Raw genomic sequence first — 19926 nt, forward strand, 5'->3', positions numbered from 1 at the left:
CTGGCCCGGCCCTACCCACGTGGCGCTGATATGGCGCCTACGCGGCAGACCCACGGCCATTTTTGCAAATTAAATTTAGATAGGGCTATTTTTAAAATAAAAATTTGTCAGGAAGCTAAATGCAAAAAAAGCCCGGCTAAAATTTAGCACATACTTGTTACAAGAGCACTGATGCTGGTTCAGGAATAGTGAACAGTTCAAATAACACAGATTTTGTACGGTTAATGTGCAAACAAACTACAACAAGATAACTGTGGCAGCAGGAAGAGTAATAACAAGTCAGACACATAAAATTCTTCAACCCAGCTATACTGGTGCTTGGTCAGGATAGTGAACAGTTCAAATATCACAGATTTGTACAGTTGATTAAGGTCTTAATGTGTAAACAAACAACGACCATTTTAACTCTGTAGGAGCAACAAGAATAATAACAACAATTAGATGCATATAATTCTCCATCAAGCTATACTATACTGGTGCTTGATCAGGATAGCCAGATTTTGTACAGTAAATGTAGCGCATAATGTGTAAACAAACTACAATATGGTAACTCTGAGGATAATAACAACAATCAGATACATCAAACTTTTCAATCCAGATAAACACGTTTTTGAACAAATCTCAAACTAATATTAGAATACGCTACATGATGTGGTGCATAGCATTCATGCTTTTTGTTTAACACTAGTTAAACAACGAAAAGAAAAACAAAACTGAAACTTTCAACCTGATTCGGGGCTCAACTTTCCAAAAGCTGCTGCTAAGAAGATGACAAACTAATCAAATACAACCAAAAAAAAAAAAAAAAAAATCATTTCTTGATCCATATTCTTGCTTTGAGAAACCAAAAATACAAAAAGTCAAGAAGTAAGAGAAAGCACCCAATACAAATGAACGAGCAAACAAATCACATACAAAACATTTTACCTATATACATATCCAGCTAGAATACTTCTGAATCGTGGCTTTCGTAGTTTCAAGTTATTTTCTATGATGGGACATTCGAATAGACAAACAGCTCTGTTAGACATGATATACACTATTAAAAGCAACTAGAAAGCAAACTTTATGATTTTTCAACATCATTTGCCTAGTGATCAAACAATCTTAAAATAAACAAACTTCAAATAAAATTTTTGTAAAAAATGATGATAAAATACTTCAATTTCGGATCAAATGTGCTAACCATGCTCTAGATAGTGCAAAAAAATTTCTATCAAAATTTCACCTAATTTGGATTGTTCTACATCATTAAACTTACAAACATGTCACATTGGCCATCAAAATTGATAATTTTTAGACTTTTTGATCACTAGGCAAATGACGTTGAAAAATCATAAAATTTGGTTTCTATATCCTTCCAATAGTATAGATTATGTCTAATAGAACCAATCGTCAACCCGAATGTCCCACTTTCTAAAACAATTTGGATGTACAGAGGCCTCTTCACTTCGAAAAATATTCTGGCTGGACTCTCTGTATATATATATATATATATATATATATATATATATATATATATACAGAGAGAGTCCGGCTAGGGTGCTTCTACAAGCACCAAGTCCTTAGCTCTATCAGCTTTTTGGCCCTTGGATAACGCACAATTGGGGCCCGCAGCATGAACCACCATTACTGGCTTTTGATCAAATGGATAAAAGGCTTGATCCAAAGGTCCAAAACTCAGAAGCATCAAGGGCTTTATGCTTCTAAAAGCATTCTAGCTCAACACTATATATATATATATATATATATATATATATATATATATAAGAGAGAGAGAGAGAGAGAGAGAGAGAGAGAGAGAGTTGAGCTAGAATACTAGGGGTAGCAAACGGGCTCTGTTATTATCGATTTGTTTTCGATGATTCCGAATCGACAATCAATATCGTTGAACATGATATATACCAGTTGAATTATCTAGAAATCAAATTTTAAATTTTTTTGACATCATAGACCTACTGATCAAAGGATTGCAAAATTTGTAATTTTAATGGTCAATATTAGGCATTTGCTCATTTAACAGCCTAAAGAAATCTAAATTAATTGAATTTTAATTAAAAAATTCTTTAAACTATTTAAAACAAGATCTATACTCTTGATCTAGATTATAAGAATCCTATGATCACTTTTTGATGCATTAGATAACAATATTTGTGTCCAGTTGATGCATTAGATAACAATATCAGGAAAACATAACATTTGATTTCTAGATACTACCAGCAATCTAGATCATGTTCAATGTTCCGATCGTCGATTCGGAAGCTCCATCATCAAAAACAAATCGATAACAACGAAGCTTGTTAGTATTCTAGCTCTTCTCTCTCTCTCTCTCTCTCTCTCTCTCTCTCTCAAGTGGAAAATGTACGTAGTGGCGCATTTGCCCACCCAAACAAGTAGGCGCAAGCACATGCACTCACCACCTTCACCCCCAAGGGTGGATGGTGGGTGAGAGGTGGGGGGTTAGGGTAAGAGCGCACAAGAGACAGAGAGAGAGAGAGAGAGAGAGAGAGAGAGAGAGAGAGAGGGTAATCAAATTTCACATTTTCTGGATTAACATCAGTCCAGCTATAGTTACTTTTACATTAGTTGGATATTTTTTTGTTATATGAATTTCCGCTACTGCAGCAGTAATCCTGATTCTGTAACCCACTTGCTTCCTCGCAAATTTATATCAATACATCGGAAGCCAGAGCACACCACTCAAAACAGCTCTTTCAGTTCCGATCTTTGCTGTCAGTTGTACTCTTTAGAAGTATTTACATAAATGCAGAACTCCCTATCTTTTTCTCTCGGTCATAACTGAGAACACCCCAGCATGATTGGAGCCAATTGAAAATTTTCAAGTTGAGCAGCTGCCACTCCACATGGCCCCGTCAGTTGGTGTATAATTTTTAGTACTATGTGACATCAATCTCCACATAAATATTCTTAAAATTGATGATATAACCTCAGCAGTATACTCGAAAATATGACTATTATCGCACTTCTGCATCTTTTCGCTTCTTCCCAGCCTTGTTTGTTGGCTTGGGATTTTCTGTTGTATCCGAACTGGGAAGAGATTCCTTGGTGTAGATTATCGAATTATCAAGTGTGTATATTCTGAGAGCAAGAGAAGTTACTGTTGGAGTTTTAGCTGCGGCTGTGAGGGAGGACCAGTACCACCATCCGTTCTTCAGATACTCCGTCTTGATCATGCACTCCAACAGGATTGTTGCTTGTACCATCTGCACGAAGAACAGTCAATGTACATTGTTAGAAATGAAGAAAGTCTTCCAGTGTCTTTCAAACCTACAACATTTTGGAGAGAAGGAACAAAATATCTGGAAGGACAAAATATTAGGTATTTCAAAAGATTTCTCTTAATTAGAAATTCAGCATCCTTGAGATAAGTGTCACAATTTGAAGAGATAGTAACTTGAAGCACTAGAGCTCCACTACAGTAGAAGGGATAAAGAAACAAAAGGTGGGTGGCAATCTTGGAGAGAAAGGGAGCAAAACAAAGCATATATACACATAGGAAAAACAACTCAACAGATTCAGTTCCCAGTAGATCAAGGGAAAGACTCGGAACTTCAGAAGTCCAATCGTAGATCAAGTGGAAGGTTCAGAACTTCTGAGGTCAAGTTTTGGGTAGTTTAGAGATTGGGAACTAACGTCAAATTTAAATTCATATGGTTGATTTTCCTCAAACATATATGAGTCATAGAGACAATTGTTTATTATGATAATCATGATTCTTGCAACTCAGTGATCCAGATGGAGCTTAGGTGGTCAGTTTGGTGTATAGACATCGAAAAAAGCAGGATCTTGAAATTTTTCGAAGTGTTACTGTACGAAAGAAATCTTGTATATCAAATTAAGGCTCCACAGAATAACCATTACAGCCAATATCTAAGGAACAACCAACTATTCATAAGTTAAATTAACTACAATCACGGTTAAAGCAATCCCAAAAGGCATAGTACAAAATTAGTCTAAAAGGTAAAGAAATCTATAATACTAGAAATTAACTGCAAGTTTCTCAATAAATTGACTGTACCTCAAATATCGACTCTGCAGCTTTCACAAAAGCACGCCATCTACATCTTTTCGTAACCTGACACTTTGATGGTTTAAGTGCTTCGTCAGCCAAAGCTGCATCCATATCAAGTAAGTTAATCTTTAGCTGCTTAAGGATCTGAGAAGTTCTCCCAGCAATAGGCCTCAACGAAGACTCTGGTGGAACTGTGCAGCTGTGACCACCAGCTAATTCTTTTATCCCATCAGCAGCACAGGATGGTCCCTCTCTACTACTGCTATCAAGACTGGACTTCTTGGATTTTGGTACCTGTTCATGAGTGATATTTCCAAAACCATTCTGGACTATAGAGCACTCATCAGAAGAGGCAAAAGAAGCATTCAGAGAAGTATCAGCCATTTCCTGATTAAACACCAAGGGCAGGTCAAGAAAGAAGGGAGCTCCAGGTCCGAAAGATGGGACCCCATTTGAACCAATAAGTCCTATTTCCTGCACCAACTCCTTATTCGAACTTCTTACAATGAACTTCTTGCTTATTTCTTCAAAGTCATAGGGGCAAGTTTTTCTTGCAAAATTAAACAGCTTAGTGCTGTTATTCAACCTTTTAGTCCTAGACATTTCATCAGTACCAACCTCATCAAAGTGGTCCTTTTCTCTAATACCCTCAGACTTCACACCCTTGCCTTTTGAAAGATCATCACTTTCTTTGCCTTCATCAGAAGTAGGATTACTTTGGGTGCATTTTCCACAATTATGCCCTTCAAGTTCTCCGGCCGTGTAGAAAGTTCGGTGGCATGATGAACAGTGGTGCCGAGAAGGCCAGACAGGTTCTAAACACTCACACCTATACATTCTTGGCTCATGATTCACTTTTGCCTTCTTTGATCGTTTTTTTGAGGCTTCACTAGCTTCTAGCTCCAAGAAAGGACCATACCTATTCTCAAGAACTGCTGAAGCCTTCGCCATCAAATGTTGAGTTTCAATCTTTTCATTGAGGAAAGACTTTAACGCCGATTGAACGTCATTAGAAGATTGAGTCTCTTGAAGAAACAGAAGCCGTTGCCACTGCATGATGCAATCCTTCAATTCCCTCTCTCTAGGATCATTGTCGTTTAACCAATTAACAAGAAACTGGACTTCAGTCTCAGAATCATATACTACAAATGAAGATGAGCTCTGCTTATCTAAACAAATAGATTGAGAATATGCATTGGGTCCACTCTGGCCAGTATTTCCCCTGAGAACTGAACTGTTTGAGTTGTGGTCATTTGCCTGTGGCACTGGCATACTGCCATCAGCTACTAACCAAGGCCGTTTACCAGGTCCCCCGATAACCCAATACAACCGACCCAATGAATCCCTACCCAAATACTCCCTTCTCAATGATATCGTCATGAGCTGAGACTCTAAACTGGCAATTGAGTCTTGCAATTGTGAGATCTCACTCTTTAAGGAATCCATTTCAAGATTACCAGTTTCAGGCTCGATCGACCCGGGATTTGACTTACTTTGATCACCTTGGACCAACTGGTCTTTATCGGATTCAAGTGATTCTCTATCACAGCTATGCACTTCGACATCCAAAACTCTTAACTGTATGTTTACATGCTCAGCAACATTTTGCACCTCTCCCCTGGTTTCCTCACTAATTTCTTGTGCTATAGTTATCAATGATTGGTTATTATATCCAATGTTTTTATCTCCTTCTGGTAAATGGTTCAGATTTACACTAAAATTACTTTGTTCGGTCTCCTCAACACAATTTTCTGAAGCAATAGATGGCCCTTGCAGTGGATTCTCCAAACTTATTCTGCTATTGTTACTGAAATGCTGCTCATGCTCTCCCAATTTCACATCGCTACTACAAGTAGTTGTCACCTCTTCTCTTTGAATATCACTAATCCCATTGCATTTGTTTAAGCTTTCTTTTGCCGCCTTTATCACCAACAATTCTTCCTTGAATTTCAAGTTCCTCCATTCTAGAAGTAAAGTACGTAATTTCTGCTGGAGATCAACTGATTTGTCAGCGCACTGTTCAAGGTGTTCTCTGATAAGTGCTGTGTTCAGCACTTCATCACATAGAAACTTCAGCAGAAATACTCTCTGAGAAAAAGTGAAAGATTCATTAGTTTTTTATTAGGTGTACAAAGAAACAGATGGATCTAGGCAGCAAGATACTCAGAATTCTTCCTTGCTTCTTATAGATTATTGAATCACTGTTCTGATAAAAACATAGCCAACTGTTCATTGCACAAAGTGATGGACGAACAGAAGTGCGCATCAAATAAAAATAAAAGTTTAAAACTTTAAACCAACAAACCTGTTCTGTACTGAACTCCCAATACTCTCGTTCTTCCATTGTCACCGCTAACTGATTAAGAGCCTCCTGGAAAACACGAGATCCCTCTCCAAGATGCCTCCTTTGATGCCGTTTCACTACTTGAGCACTTCTTTCTGCATTTTGCATATTACTTTGGCCCGTAATACATGATGGACAATACCAGTTCCCTTCCGGAATTCGAGCCAGCGGGGGATTCAAGCAATACATATGGTACTCTGAGTCACAAGTATCACAGAGTAAAACACTATCATCATCTTTATCGATGCCACAGACCTTGCAAACTCCTTCATCCCATGGAGCTTTAGGTAACTGATTTGCTGTAAGAAGAATATCATGCACTTCCTGCTGCATGTCAGCACCTAAGTTCTCAGTAGCAGCACTATTAGCAAACTTCTGAACCACGTAAAGCACCTGAATTAAGGAAAAGAAAAAACAAGAAAAAGAATCCATCAGGCCAATTATGAAGCTGGTAAAAAAATTATGTGCGGATACTATGGAATGTTTTAGTTGCATGCATAACAGATAACCAAGTTAATCCATTTTCTCCTCTCAGAATGGAATAATGGAATGATGGAAGCAAATGAGGGCATCAATATGATTGTTCAAATTTCAAAAGATACAGTCATGGCAACAAATTTGGGTCTTATGTGGAACAGCACCAGCAATAATCATATGGAACCCCAAGGTCAACACAAGGTACTGTCCTAACAAACTGGAGCATCCTAATCATTTGGAATAAATAGTTCTACTTTATGTATAACAAGAAAAAACTAATTTGTCAAATAGCTATACTGATATGTAACTAAGCAAAGATCAGATTACAGAAATATATTTTGCCAATAATATAGATATTAATGCAGAGTCTTAACTATATCATAAAGCAGGAAAATTATATCATAAGAATTAAATCATGCAAACACCAGGAATGGCAAATGTACAAGTCATATTTGCTTGATGATCTTTCCACAATATTGCAACTGAGAAATAGATTTTTATTTTTTTATTTGGCTTCCAGTAAGGTACTTATTGGATTTATATTTTGATTCTTATATTTAACTATTCATTCCCAGATCTTCAAGAAAATAGGGATATTACTGTATCAATTCCTTTACTGACCCATACATATTAAATATGTGTGCATTAAACTCACCAAATACCATATTCTCCAAGCGTAAAAAAAAAAAAAATTGAAGAGCCAGACTTACGTTTTGATTCATAATTAATTAAACACTTCTATATTCAACTCTTCACTCCTAGATCTTCAAGAAAATAGGGAAATTGCTGTACCCCTTTCGTTACGAACCCAAACATATTTGCATTAAACTCACCAAATACGATATTCTTCACTAAGTGATTGCACAATAAGCGCAAAAAAACGAAAATTTGTGTTGGAATGAACCTCTTTCTCGTACAATGAGTCAAAATTCTGAGATAAAGTTTCCAGCATTTCCATGAAATCAGGACGATCACCATATGCAGTGGATATATTATGGAAAACCTGCAAAAAATTGTTGTGTCAAATTGATTAACCTGTGATAGGATTCTTCTAAGTAACCACTTTAAAGAAACACAATCTGTAGATAATTAGATATACACTAGAGTCTGTAAAAGTCGCCATGAACTTGACATGAAACATGCTCGATGCTCTACTAAATTACTTCTATCCTTTTCTCACATAATAGGGGCATTTTAGTAACATACCATTCCATCCTCTCCATCTTTGCTCCCGTTACTCTTTTTTCTCATCCAGAGATCTCATTGCCTAGACATGGTCTACCATAAACCACGAATCTAATAATAGTAAAAATAGAGAGAGACTATTTGGTATGTAGTTTTTTAGGTGTCACAGATTACATTCAAAAATACAAAATTTCAAGTAATATCTTAACAACTAAGTTTTGCAACATGGTCCACTGTGGACCTGATCCATGTAAATAATTTGCACTGACACATAATTCTCTCTCACAAACTTTTCCTCTAGATCTGCTCCCGCAGAGACCATTCATTTAAGATTTAATGAATGTAGAGACAGATTTTCCAATGTTGTGATTTTGATGTAGTATTTTGTAAGTGTCACAGATAATATCCAATAGAATAAAGTTTCACATAAAATCTTTAAAATTTAGTTTTTTAAAATGTTCCATAATGGACCGGGACCATGCAAATAATTTTTCCAATTGGTGCCCCTTAATTTTGAAGAGATTATTGTCCAGACTTGGTCCACTATGGACAAATTTTCTAATATCTAACACGGGTAACAGATTTTTAAAATTTTGAGTTTCAACATGAAGATTTATTAAGTGTTATAAATAGTAATTAACAGTTTACTATTTTACTATCTCTAAGATCAAGGACACTACGAAATCGGTACATAGTGGACTTAGCCCATGCAATAATTTCACCTACACCAAAACCCTCAGAAGGACAAAAAATTATTGCATGCGCATTTGAATAAATACAACTACAGGTCATCCTTAATATCGTCTTTATATAGTTAATATGTTGGCACTTCCGATGTGAAAGATTTTACTTATGAAATCACACCAAGAGTGCCATATGAGTTTGCCGCAACATCAATAGCCTATAAAGGCAACCATTTTAGTAGATAGAAAGTTTTTTCTATGTACATCTTCTATACTGGGCCTCTAAAATTCTATGCTGGATGCCTCACAATCAAAATATAATTTATCTTATGTGTTCCATTATATTAGAAAAGCCTATATATAATTTTATAAGCCGTAAATTTTGAAAACTGAATTCTCGTAAATCAAATAATGATCCATTTTCTACTATTGCTTTTTAGGATTTCTTGACGCTTGGGTTAATAGGTTGCAATATATATAATTTTTTATACACAAGAGTGCTGTAATTCACATCTATTTAAGTAGATTTTGATTTAAGATATTTAACACCAAATATGAATAGTATCTTGGATGTATAAAAAAAGGGTCTGCTGCGAAGTGTGGGTCCTCCGCTAGATTACTTACGAAGCTATGAGCATATACATATTGATGTGACATATGCACTGGAACAACTACTAAACCTGTACAACTAAGTTTTACTCTATCAGCAATTGACAAGCACTTTGGCAGGGGCTAAAGAATAACAAAAGATTGGCACAAAGAATTTGACAGCAGCTTAACTTAGGCTAATGACATACGCCAACGTTACGGACAAATGAGTCTTATTCTCATTAAAGGTGCCACAGGATGTCAAAGAAAATCTAGAAATACGAAGAAACAAAAAATGAAGGTGTTACCCAAGATACAGGAAAAAAAAAAGAAAGTATATCCTGTCCAATAATTCGGAATATAAAGCTGTTACAGTTGCTGTTGCTAAGGGGAGATCATTAGATCGGTTCAGCCATTTTCACCTGTTTATTGAACTGAACCAGCATGTTTGGTTTTTAATTCTCAGTTCGGTTAGGTCAGAATTCAGCTTGCAGAGGATCGAAGGAGAAGATGATGTGAACATAATGACATAGCATTCGCATGGAAAGGCACGATCAGTACCTTTCCACGGTGAGCATCTCACCACAGACGACCAGATCTAATCAAACCTCAAATCGCTCAATCTCAACCAGACCCCATTGCACTGTTGGATTTTGTTGCACCTCAGATCATTCAACCTCCAAAGGATCCATCGCCCAATGAGTCACAGCATCACGAGATGCATCAGCTAGGAAAGAAGAGGGAGAACAACAGGATGCAACAGTAGTTGAACTAGGGTTAGGGTTATATTCTGTATTTTTCTAAAGGAATTTTGCACCTTACTCTATGGGTGTGTTTGGTTTGAAGTCGGAATGGGAATAAATCGATATCGAATCGGAATGAGAATAAATTGGAAACGGAATTGGAATGATTCATTACCTCATTCTATTTGGTTCGGCCACCTAAATCGGAATCGGAATGAACCATTCTTATTGTCAGTGTTTGGTTCAGATAGATATAAAAAATGTAATCAAATTAATATGCCAAACTTATCTTTATAATATATTAGTTTAAATTCAAACTGAAAATTAAATATTAAAAATTTACGTCAAAATTTTAAATATATTTTTTAAACAAATTAAAATTTGAAATTGAACGAATAATTCAAAATATAAAACTAAATTTCGATTTATTCAAATTCAAACTTAAAATATTATAATTTCAATTTCAATTTGAATCCATAAATTTAATTTACATTTTAAATAAATAAATAAAATTTGAATAAAACTTTAGATTTTAAATTAAATTTAAATTTAAATTCAAATTTATAAATTAGATTCGAAATGCTTGATTGAATTTTAATTTTTAATTTAAGTTCAAATTAAAATTTAAATTTATAAATATAATTTTGACACTTAAACTTATTTTAATTAAAAAATAAGTTTAAAAAAATTAAATTTAAACCGAACAAATCCATTCCACCCGGATTCAATCTCCAATCCGGCCTCCTAGGAGGCCGGATAGGAAAAAGGGGTAATTTGGGAGATTCCCAGTCACTTGGGAATCGGAATCGGAATGGGAATCCCGCATTCCAAACACGGACAAACGGATTCGTCCATTCCGATTCCGATTCCAGATAAAAAAAAAGGGCGAACCAAACACGCCCTATAAGTTTTACAGATAAATCCTATATCTATTCATTTTTTTGGTTTGGTCTGTTTCCAGGTTCCTAAACCAAACTGAGAATTAAACTGAGGTTCTTCTTAAGTTTCAAAGTGAACTGAAACAGTTTCTTAATAAAACCGAACCAAATAACCCAAAAAACCTCTATTCTGTTTGGTTTTTTCACTTTACACAAGATAGTGCTCACCACGAAGTACAATGATCTATTATATATTTAATATTTATCTTAAAAAAGGGATAAATAGGGAAAGGGAAATTTCAAATTGAAATCCTTCACTATTAACCTATAATAAACTTCAATTCCAAATGGAAACCTTTTTCACTAAATGCATACGAACAAAATAATGATATAAAACAAACAGAAAAAGAAAACAGAAGAGCGTCCAACAGCTGGACTAACTAACCATTTCAATTTCCATCTCTTTCCTTACAGTTCAATCCACCTATTGTCGGAACAACTAGTTAAGAGACATGCTGCAACCCAATAAATGACAGTTTCCTTTTATAGCAGATTACTCATGTTTCAAGACTTTCGAAACTAGCAACTATTTTGAAAACCCGGTAGTTGATAAACGAGAAAAGGGGAAAGGAACCAAGGTAACTTGCTTAAATAACCAGAACCAGTGTATAATATTTTCTAGCTGCTCTGAAATAATTTCTAATAACTTCCAACGAGAAAAAAAAAAGGACAGCATAATTTCCACCAGGAAAAAAGGTTCCCCAGGAAAAAAAAAAAATGAAAAGAACATACCTCCCGAACATCCTCAAGAAAAACATCATGCAATCCATAATAGACTCCAGCAGCCAGACGGAAATCGATAGTGCGGAAGTCCAAAGGCCGAGAAACCATGGCAGGAAATCCAAGAATGCCCTCATCTTCATTCTCATTACAAGAATTCAATAGAGTAGTCCCAAGCAGATTGCAGAAAACTTTGGATTCATCAGCAGAAATAGCGCGACGTAGTGCGACTCGACACTTTTTCATAATTACATCTGAAACAGAAACAGGACTTCTGTTTTGCTTCTTTTCGGGCCTTTTTGGCCGGTTTTCACTACATGCCTCAGCCAGAACTGACAGAACAGCTTTCTGTACACACCAAACAAATAGTCATCAGATTAACCAATCAGCTCAAAAGAAACAGAAAAAGCAGGTAATATAGAGTAATACTTGGCACCAAAGAAAGATTTAAAAAAAAAAAAAAAAAAGCAATCTCAGCCTCAGGTTCATGATAAATTATTTAGATACCATAACATATGGCGGCTAGAGAGAAAATGTACTGCATTTGCATATAGGTAAAGAATAGGACTATCTTAAGATCCTCGAGAACTTCGAGTACAAAAAATTCTCAAAAGCAATCTACTCTTCACTTTCATCAAAGATTATTTCAACATAAAGGAATACTTTAACGTCGAATTCCTGTGCCCAACAAAAGCTTAAACTACAAGAGAATAGAGAACTATATGTTTGTAGTACTTGTCTTTCATTAGATATCCTGATGACATATAAATGTTTAGAGAACATCACTAGATAATGATCTGGTAGACAAACAACAGGAAAAAAAATTTAAGAAGTATATCAAAAAGAAAACAAAAAAAACTAACATATGATACAGTATGAAACTACTAATCAAGAAAAGGTGGCATCAGTTTCATGAGGCAAACTTAATGATGATCGCATATATAAACAAAAGAAAATGGGAGATTCCAACTTAATTTTTTTGCTTGATTTTTCAGTTATTAAGGATGAATAAAAATTCAACTGATAACCAGCTCAAAGAGGGAAGTAGAGGTGAATAATGACATTGCATTTTGAACAACAACATAGTAGCTTATTACCTTAGTTGGCCCTGATGCATTTCCCTTATAAACCTCTTTACTTATCGAGTGTTCCAAAATCTTCTTTGCCCATTCTGGTGGGTTTCTTCCCAAAGAATCATAGATGCACTTTCTAATTCTTGTTCCCACGTTGGTTGGTAGCTTTCTCACAGGTTCTAGAGGTTGTGCCCACTCTGGCAAAGTTCTGCAATGAACAACCGGCTCAGGAGAAGTTGCTGCATCAGAATCAGTGAAATCCATCAATATAACTTCTTTTTCTTGATTCGTTGGATCACATATCTGCCTTTCTGCATCTGCAAGCAGCTGAGAATCAAAACAAATCAGCGCACAGAAGTCTAATCGGTCATGTCCAAGTCTCCAAGAAAACAGACCCTCAGTCATTCAGTACCAAATTTACCGCATAAACGATCAATAAAAAAATTTGCAATGACACAACAGGACATCAAAACAAGCCTGGTATTCTATACATGAATAATATACAAAGACATAGACCAAATAAAAGAGGGAAGTAAAAGAAATAGACAACAATTCCAATGATAATTCAATTTAAGGGGCCAAAATTCACAATGTAGAGCAACTTCTTAATGACAAAGGTACATGATCAGTTAATCAATCAGTTATAAGGAAAATGCACTCCACTCCAGTATTTGTACGATGATTCCAAGCATAAGCGTTCCACAAATACAGAAAACTATGGCACCTCAATGCAGGAAGGCTTAAGTAACTTACATAAATATACAACCTACCAATGTTAACAAAGAGCAAAAGCTATAAATGTACTGGAAACCACAGCATAAATACCAAATAAAGTCATCATATCTCATTTTTCACCAGGCCAGCTGTCTCCAAATTCGTTAATATCTTATTATCTATCGTAATTTTTTTTGTCAAACAAGATGCGTTGACACTTTTGTTAAATGTTGAGCTGAGAGTGTAAGGAAGACAACTATTTTTTTATAAAACTTAAATACTAATGAATCTGGTTGTCCTATATTTTGTGGACAACCCAAAAGAAAAAAAAAGGAATTCCTTTAACCCAAACAGCTCCTTCAACATCCTAGAGCATGCATTTATGAAGATTACAAATTCCTTACAGCTTATGTAGGCAAGGCAGACCGCTGGCTGGAATGTCGATAGCAAGTATGATAGAAATGGAGCTATTTCGACTTCAGAGTGAAGTATATGATCTTCACAGAACTACCAAATGAGAATTTATAATTTTCTGATGGACAGCAAGTTTTCTGTTCAGTCACACCGACATACAATAAGCTTTAATTCTTTAGGCTAGCTTCACCCTCCTTCAGCGTAAAACATAGCATAGGCAACATCATCATAAAACATAAACCCTAGAAATCTTTAAAGTTTAAATAGTAATTTTTGTGAAAAAATAAAGTTCAGGCTTCACATAATTATTTCATAAGTTGATCAGTGAAAGTAGTGATAGCAGTCAATTTCGCGAGAATTGCACTCCTGCAGACTTTGGTTGAATTGCACTTCTGAAGGCTTCTGATATTGCATAATTGTTAAGTGATGTACTTAAAGATTCATAAGGCTTTGGTTGAGTCTATGTAGTCTTCATTTCCGTTGTCCTGTTTAATGTAGTATTAGAAAATATAAGTTAGTTGCTTTGTACCGACACCATGAAAGCATAAGTGCCGCCGTGGACTTATGTTGGTGGGAAATCTGTTCACACTTCAAGTAGGTTTTCAAATGAGCTTCCACGGCATTTTCAATAAGGGACTCGAAGCGCGACAGATTAAATTGGTATCAGAGCGTAGGTTTGAACCATAGAGTAAACTTAAGGTACTTAGGCATGTGAGAGCGCGGGATTGTGATGTCAAGGGGTTGGGAGCTCAGGTGAGCGAGTTGAGTTTGTTCCTAACCTGATCTAAACCCTATTGAACCTCAAGCGATATGAGGTGCAATTGTGCAAATGATCACCAACGAGGGGTGGCGACAGAAGCCGCTCTAGTGCTGAGGAGCCTGATGAAAGTGGTCGGTTTCAACAGCTCGAGGATCGAATGGTGTCCCTAACTGGGCTTGTTCGGTAGTCGGCGCAACAATAGGCAATTGCTGAAACTAGTCGAGCCCCACCTCCTGTGCAAACTTCGAGCAGTGGTTGCAGACCCTCATGCACATATTCCATCTGTTGCAGCTGGTTTCCACTGATGCTAGTGTTGGGGTGCTACTTGTACTCACTATGGCAGCCAATCTCATGGCTGCGATCGCTAAGGTAGCTCCTCCCCCTATTGTGTCTACCATCTCTATCGTCGACGACGAGATTCTCATTGTGGAGCAAGCCCGAGTTAGGGTTAATTTAGCGGAGTTCAAGAAATTCAATCTGCCCACCTTCAATAGCGAAAGCACTAACTTGTGGTTGGTCGAGAATTGGGTTGACACCAAGGAAAAGCTATTCGAGGGCTTGTTCATCGTGGAGCAGGAGAAGGTACTGTTGGTGCTCATTTCCTCGCTTACGAGGGAGGTCCCCGTCATTCAACGTGCGAAAGTCTGTGAGGGTGGATATGTGGTAGCCGACTTTCCTCTTTACCTGGAGGCAGGTGTGCAATGGACGACTGGTTGAGTGATTTTTCTTTTCGTCGGCTTTTAGTTCAAGAGAGTCTGAAGGCGACAGATTGGGGCGAGCGAATCTGGATAGCACTCGCGTTAGTAGAGAGTGAGAGAAATTTCCTGGAATGAGCGAGGTGGTGTGTCGAGTGAGGTGTTGCGCGTGAGCGCCGTGTAGTAGCTCGCGTGCGTTGCGGCGCGCGCGTATGCGTGCAGAGAGGAGGACGGGAGCGAGGCGTGTGTGGAAGAATGTAGTCCGTTGAGCGCAACATGGCGTGATGAGGTGATAATTGCGGCTTCGCAGAGAATGTGCCAAGCCCTCTTGGTCAAGCGTGAGCAGTTGTAGCCTATGTTGAGAGAAAATTTATGGGTAGAAAGAAGGTGAACAAACAGCCTTACACTGAATCCGAGAGTGGATCATCAAACACCAAGAAACCACCGAAAATACCGCTGATCCCTGTCTAAAGCCATGTGCACCAGCGAGCAACCAACGGCAAGGAACACAAACCTATGTGATCTGTGGCTGGCCTCATAAGGTGGTTTTCTTCCCTCGCCATGCTGGCATATGCTACATGTGTGGCCAATCGGCGCACATTCAAGCCAATTGACTCCACGAATCTTATATGGCTCAGTCCGCTATTTCTGTTCCCTTTGGCCCACGACAGAACCCAAGAAGGGCATCTACTGTTGCTTCGTCTGGGCAGCCCTCTGCCTCGCATCAGAATGAGGATCGCACCAAACATCTTAAGGTCAGGTGTATGCAATGAGTGGATAGGAGGACACACCCGAGGAGGTTGTCGCAGGTATAAATACTTTATATAGCATAAGAGTTAGGCCACTATTTGACACCGGAGTGACACTCGTTCATCTCTCAAAAGTTTGCATCTACACACAAGATTCTGATACAATTATTAGGCACTACGTATTGGGTGGATGTTCCTAAGAAGGATTATCATAATCGAGAAATTTCGATTGTAAGGAAGTGAATTCTCGAAATCCGAGGATTGTACTTCATCCAGGATTGACTAACTGCCAAGAGAATACCCTTTGTGGGAGTTGAGAATGTCCAAAACACAAAAAGTGCTTTGAAATTGAGTCCGCGAGAGCAAATAAGCAAAATCTGGATTCAGCAGATTTTTGCCCTCGGGGACCGGTCCCTGGAGGGAAGGACCGGTCCCCGTAGCTGATGGTCGCGGGGGAGGTCGATGCGACCGGTCCCTAGTTGAGGGGACCGGTCCCCGTGCGCGACACCCGCGAGAGAAAGCCAAAACTTGGCTAAGTCCTGAAAATTCCCTATTTGGGAACCGGTCTCTCAGGAAAGACCGATCTCCCAGGGACCGGTCCCTCAGGTGAGGACCGGTTCCCGTACGCGAAAAGTCCCCAGGCTGCAGGGAGAGCTCTCGGGGACCGATCTCCCCGACCAGGGACTGGTCCCTCTGAGTGAAAACAGCCCAGTGACAGCAAGTTGAGAGATGAAAAGTTAAGGGGCAAAAATGGATTTTGTTACAATAGAAGGGCTCCACAGCCCACTCCCTCTCTCATTCTCTTATTTCACCCTCTCTCTCACTCTTTTTCTCTCTTGCTCCCTCTCTCTCTCTAGAAAAGAAAAGAGAAGAAGAAGAAGAAGAAAAAGAAGAAGGAGAGGAAGGAAAAGAAGAGAAAGAACAAGGAAGAGAAGAAGAAGGAGACCAAGAAGAAGGCTTTGGACACCTTCATCTCCCTCTCCTCTTCTCTTTGGTGTAGCACAAGAGGTAAGCTCTTGAACCCTAGCTTTAAAATTTGGGGTTTTTGGGTTTTGATGTTTTGGAATGGGTCAAATGGACTCTAAGCATGCTTCTAAATAGATCAATCCCATAAATTTAGGGATTTATTGGTGGTTTGCTATAGGTGCAAACCTAGGGCACCAAAATGAGGTTTTTGTGAAAGTATGAGATTGATCTCATTTGAAGCCTTGGAAACCCTATTGTTAGGTCACAAAACGTGAGGGCGAAGTTGATTTTGGCCTTCGACGAACCGACGTGAAGTCCTCGGCAAAATCGGGCTGGGCTAGTGTTGATTTGGGCGAGGAAGGTTAAAGCCTTTTCGTAAAGTTCGCCGAGAAAAATTTCCGAAGCCTCTACATCGGTAAAAGGTGGGGGGTGCCATCCCGAAGCTTTCGAACTCCTTTCTATGTCTTAGATTGCATTTAATCTCATCTCTTACATGTTGCATTGTAGGATTGCATAGTAGCTCCCTTCCTTATACTTTCTAAATAATAACCTAGTGTACTTGGAACGCTTGGTGACTTAGATAGGTGAGGATTGGGTCGAAACGTGGATCCTATAATGCGAAAGAAAAGAGACGTACCCGATGAGGGGGTTGATGACATAGAAAGTATTGTTAATGTCAAAGAACAAACAAGTGGCATCCAAACATTGAATGATGACGAGTGGCATTAATGTAGTGTATATGACACTAGGGCTGCGTTTGGTTCAGGTATAAGTAAGAACTGCTTGTTCTAGGGATAGGTACAAGTTCAGGTATAAGCAGAAACTAGACCAATTTTACGTTTGGATGAAAATTGAGTTGTTCCTAGGAATAAGGTAAATAGCATTTAGAAGGTTAAATTGGAACAAGAGGAATAAAAGTTATAATTTGAAATTAACATTATATTATCTAATTAATTAACATCAAAATATTACTTAAAAATAAATAATAAATAAATTATTAATANGGCTTGGGTGCACTTGGAGCTCCCTCCCCACTTTGGGATTGTAAGGTGAGTCATAGGCGAGCCCTAGGGCCTCGCCACAGATTGGATAAATGGAAAGAGTAAAGGTTTAATAATGTCGTTGAATATTGCTATTCGAACATGGATCGAATTTGTTAGCATGGTAGCAAACCTTTATTATATGATGCATGCATTCATATTCATGATTATGGGTATAGTAGCATAGTTTTCCTACTATTGCATTTACAGTTTTCAGATACATATCTATCTGTTGTTACTTGTGCCCACTTGGACCTAGTGGGGAGATCGGCAGAGTCGGCGGCCGAGCCCACTGGGAACTATGGAAGATAGTTCTCACCCCACTCTATTTCCAGTAGTAGGTACCGGACTACCGAGGGAGGACCGCGGCAAGGGCATCGCGCCCGATCAATGAGACCGTGGTAGTTAATAGCTTTCCTTTTTACATTAGTTCACATATGTATTGAGAGAGATTCATTGTAGGTGAGGATTGGAGAGCTATGTATTTTGAGATGAAAACTATTGTAATAGTTAGTAAAGTACTCTCTTTATTTCACATGCTTTATCTTGTGGATTACTTGCTCTTATATTGTCGGCACTGTTTGTGCCCTTGTGAATGTGTATGTTTAGAATTTAAATTCCTGGGTAAATTCTTGTACACATTCTTGTTGTTGAGCCTTGGGCGGACAGGGGAGGTGCTGTCCGTTCGGCAGTCCGCCGCCGCGGCCGAACCGTGCCAAATGGGTAGTGGTTTCGGGGCGGGGCGTGACATCGATCTTGCCCTACACGAATGTGTGAGATGGAGTTGCAAATCGATTTATTGGTCCTACCGCTTAAGCAGTTCAATGCGATCCTCGGAACGAATTGGCTCATGAAGTATAATGCCACCATCGACTACTAGCTAGGAACTGTGACGCTATCGCCACCTAAAGAGGTAGAGTTTGTATACACTAGGTACGAGAACACGTCTTTCTTGAAATAAGCTTTATGCCCTAGGCCCAACAATTAATCAAGATGATTCGTGGCATTTTTCACCACAGTCACTGATAGCTGCAAAGAAATATCAAAACTGGAGGACCTTCCAATGGCCCGGGAATTTTCAGATGTTTTCCCAGCGAAGCTACCTGAGATGCCCTCGGAGCGAGAGATATTGACTTCTCTCCAGGCATGACACCCATTTCCAAGATGCCATATCGAATGGCATTCATGGAGCAAAAGGAATTGAAGATCCAAGTACAAGAGTTGATAACCAGTGTATCACCATGGGGGTGCACCTATGCTTTTTATTAAGAAGAAAGATGGCAGCTTGCAGTTGTTCTACCAAGAGTTGAATAAGGTCACAGTCAAGAACAAGTACTTATTTCCACACATTGACAACCTGTTTAACCAACTCCAGGGGTCACAATTATACTCGAAGATTAATTTGCAATCTGGATACCATCAATTAAAGATCAAGACGGACAACGTACCGATGACCTCGTTCCGAACTCATTATGGACACTTCGAGTTCAACGTAATGTCGTTTGGACTTACCAATGCTCCGACAGCATTTATGGATATGATGGACCACATATCCAAGTCGTTTCTAGATAATTTGTGATAGTGTTCATTGATGACATACTAATCTACTCGCAAAGCAACGAAAAACATGAAAGGAGTATGTGGCAAGTTCTCCAAATCCTGCGAGAGAACAAGTTGTATGCCAAGCTCAAGTGTGAGTTTTGGCTCTGCAAGGTGGCATTCCTAGGGCACATCTTATCTGAGTCAAGAATTTCAGCGGACCCAAAAAGTTCTATTGACTCCAGAGTGATAGAGCAGTTTTGAG

The 19926-nt window shown here is 38.3% G+C and overlaps 1 protein-coding gene across 3 annotated transcripts in view; it reads right to left on the reverse strand.

Moving 5' to 3' along the window:
• Nucleotides 2525-19926, reverse strand: part of LOC109725266 (methyl-CpG-binding domain-containing protein 9) — a 45387-nt gene continuing 27985 nt past the window's right edge. For all 3 annotated transcript variants that reach the window (XM_020254381.1, XM_020254379.1, XM_020254382.1), the window contains exons 6-11: nt 12809-13111; nt 11724-12059; nt 7759-7857; nt 6339-6770; nt 4040-6121; nt 2525-3224 (exon numbers count right to left, since the gene is read on the reverse strand). In XM_020254381.1, coding sequence (XP_020109970.1) covers nt 2976-3224; nt 4040-6121; nt 6339-6770; nt 7759-7857; nt 11724-12059; nt 12809-13111 — 3501 coding nt within the window. In that variant the 3' untranslated portion in view covers nt 2525-2975. The remainder of the gene's footprint in view (nt 3225-4039; nt 6122-6338; nt 6771-7758; nt 7858-11723; nt 12060-12808; nt 13112-19926) is intronic.

Source organism: Ananas comosus, linkage group 19 (assembly GCF_001540865.1).
Source record: "Ananas comosus cultivar F153 linkage group 19, ASM154086v1, whole genome shotgun sequence".
Classification (NCBI taxonomy): domain Eukaryota; kingdom Viridiplantae; phylum Streptophyta; class Magnoliopsida; order Poales; family Bromeliaceae; genus Ananas; species Ananas comosus.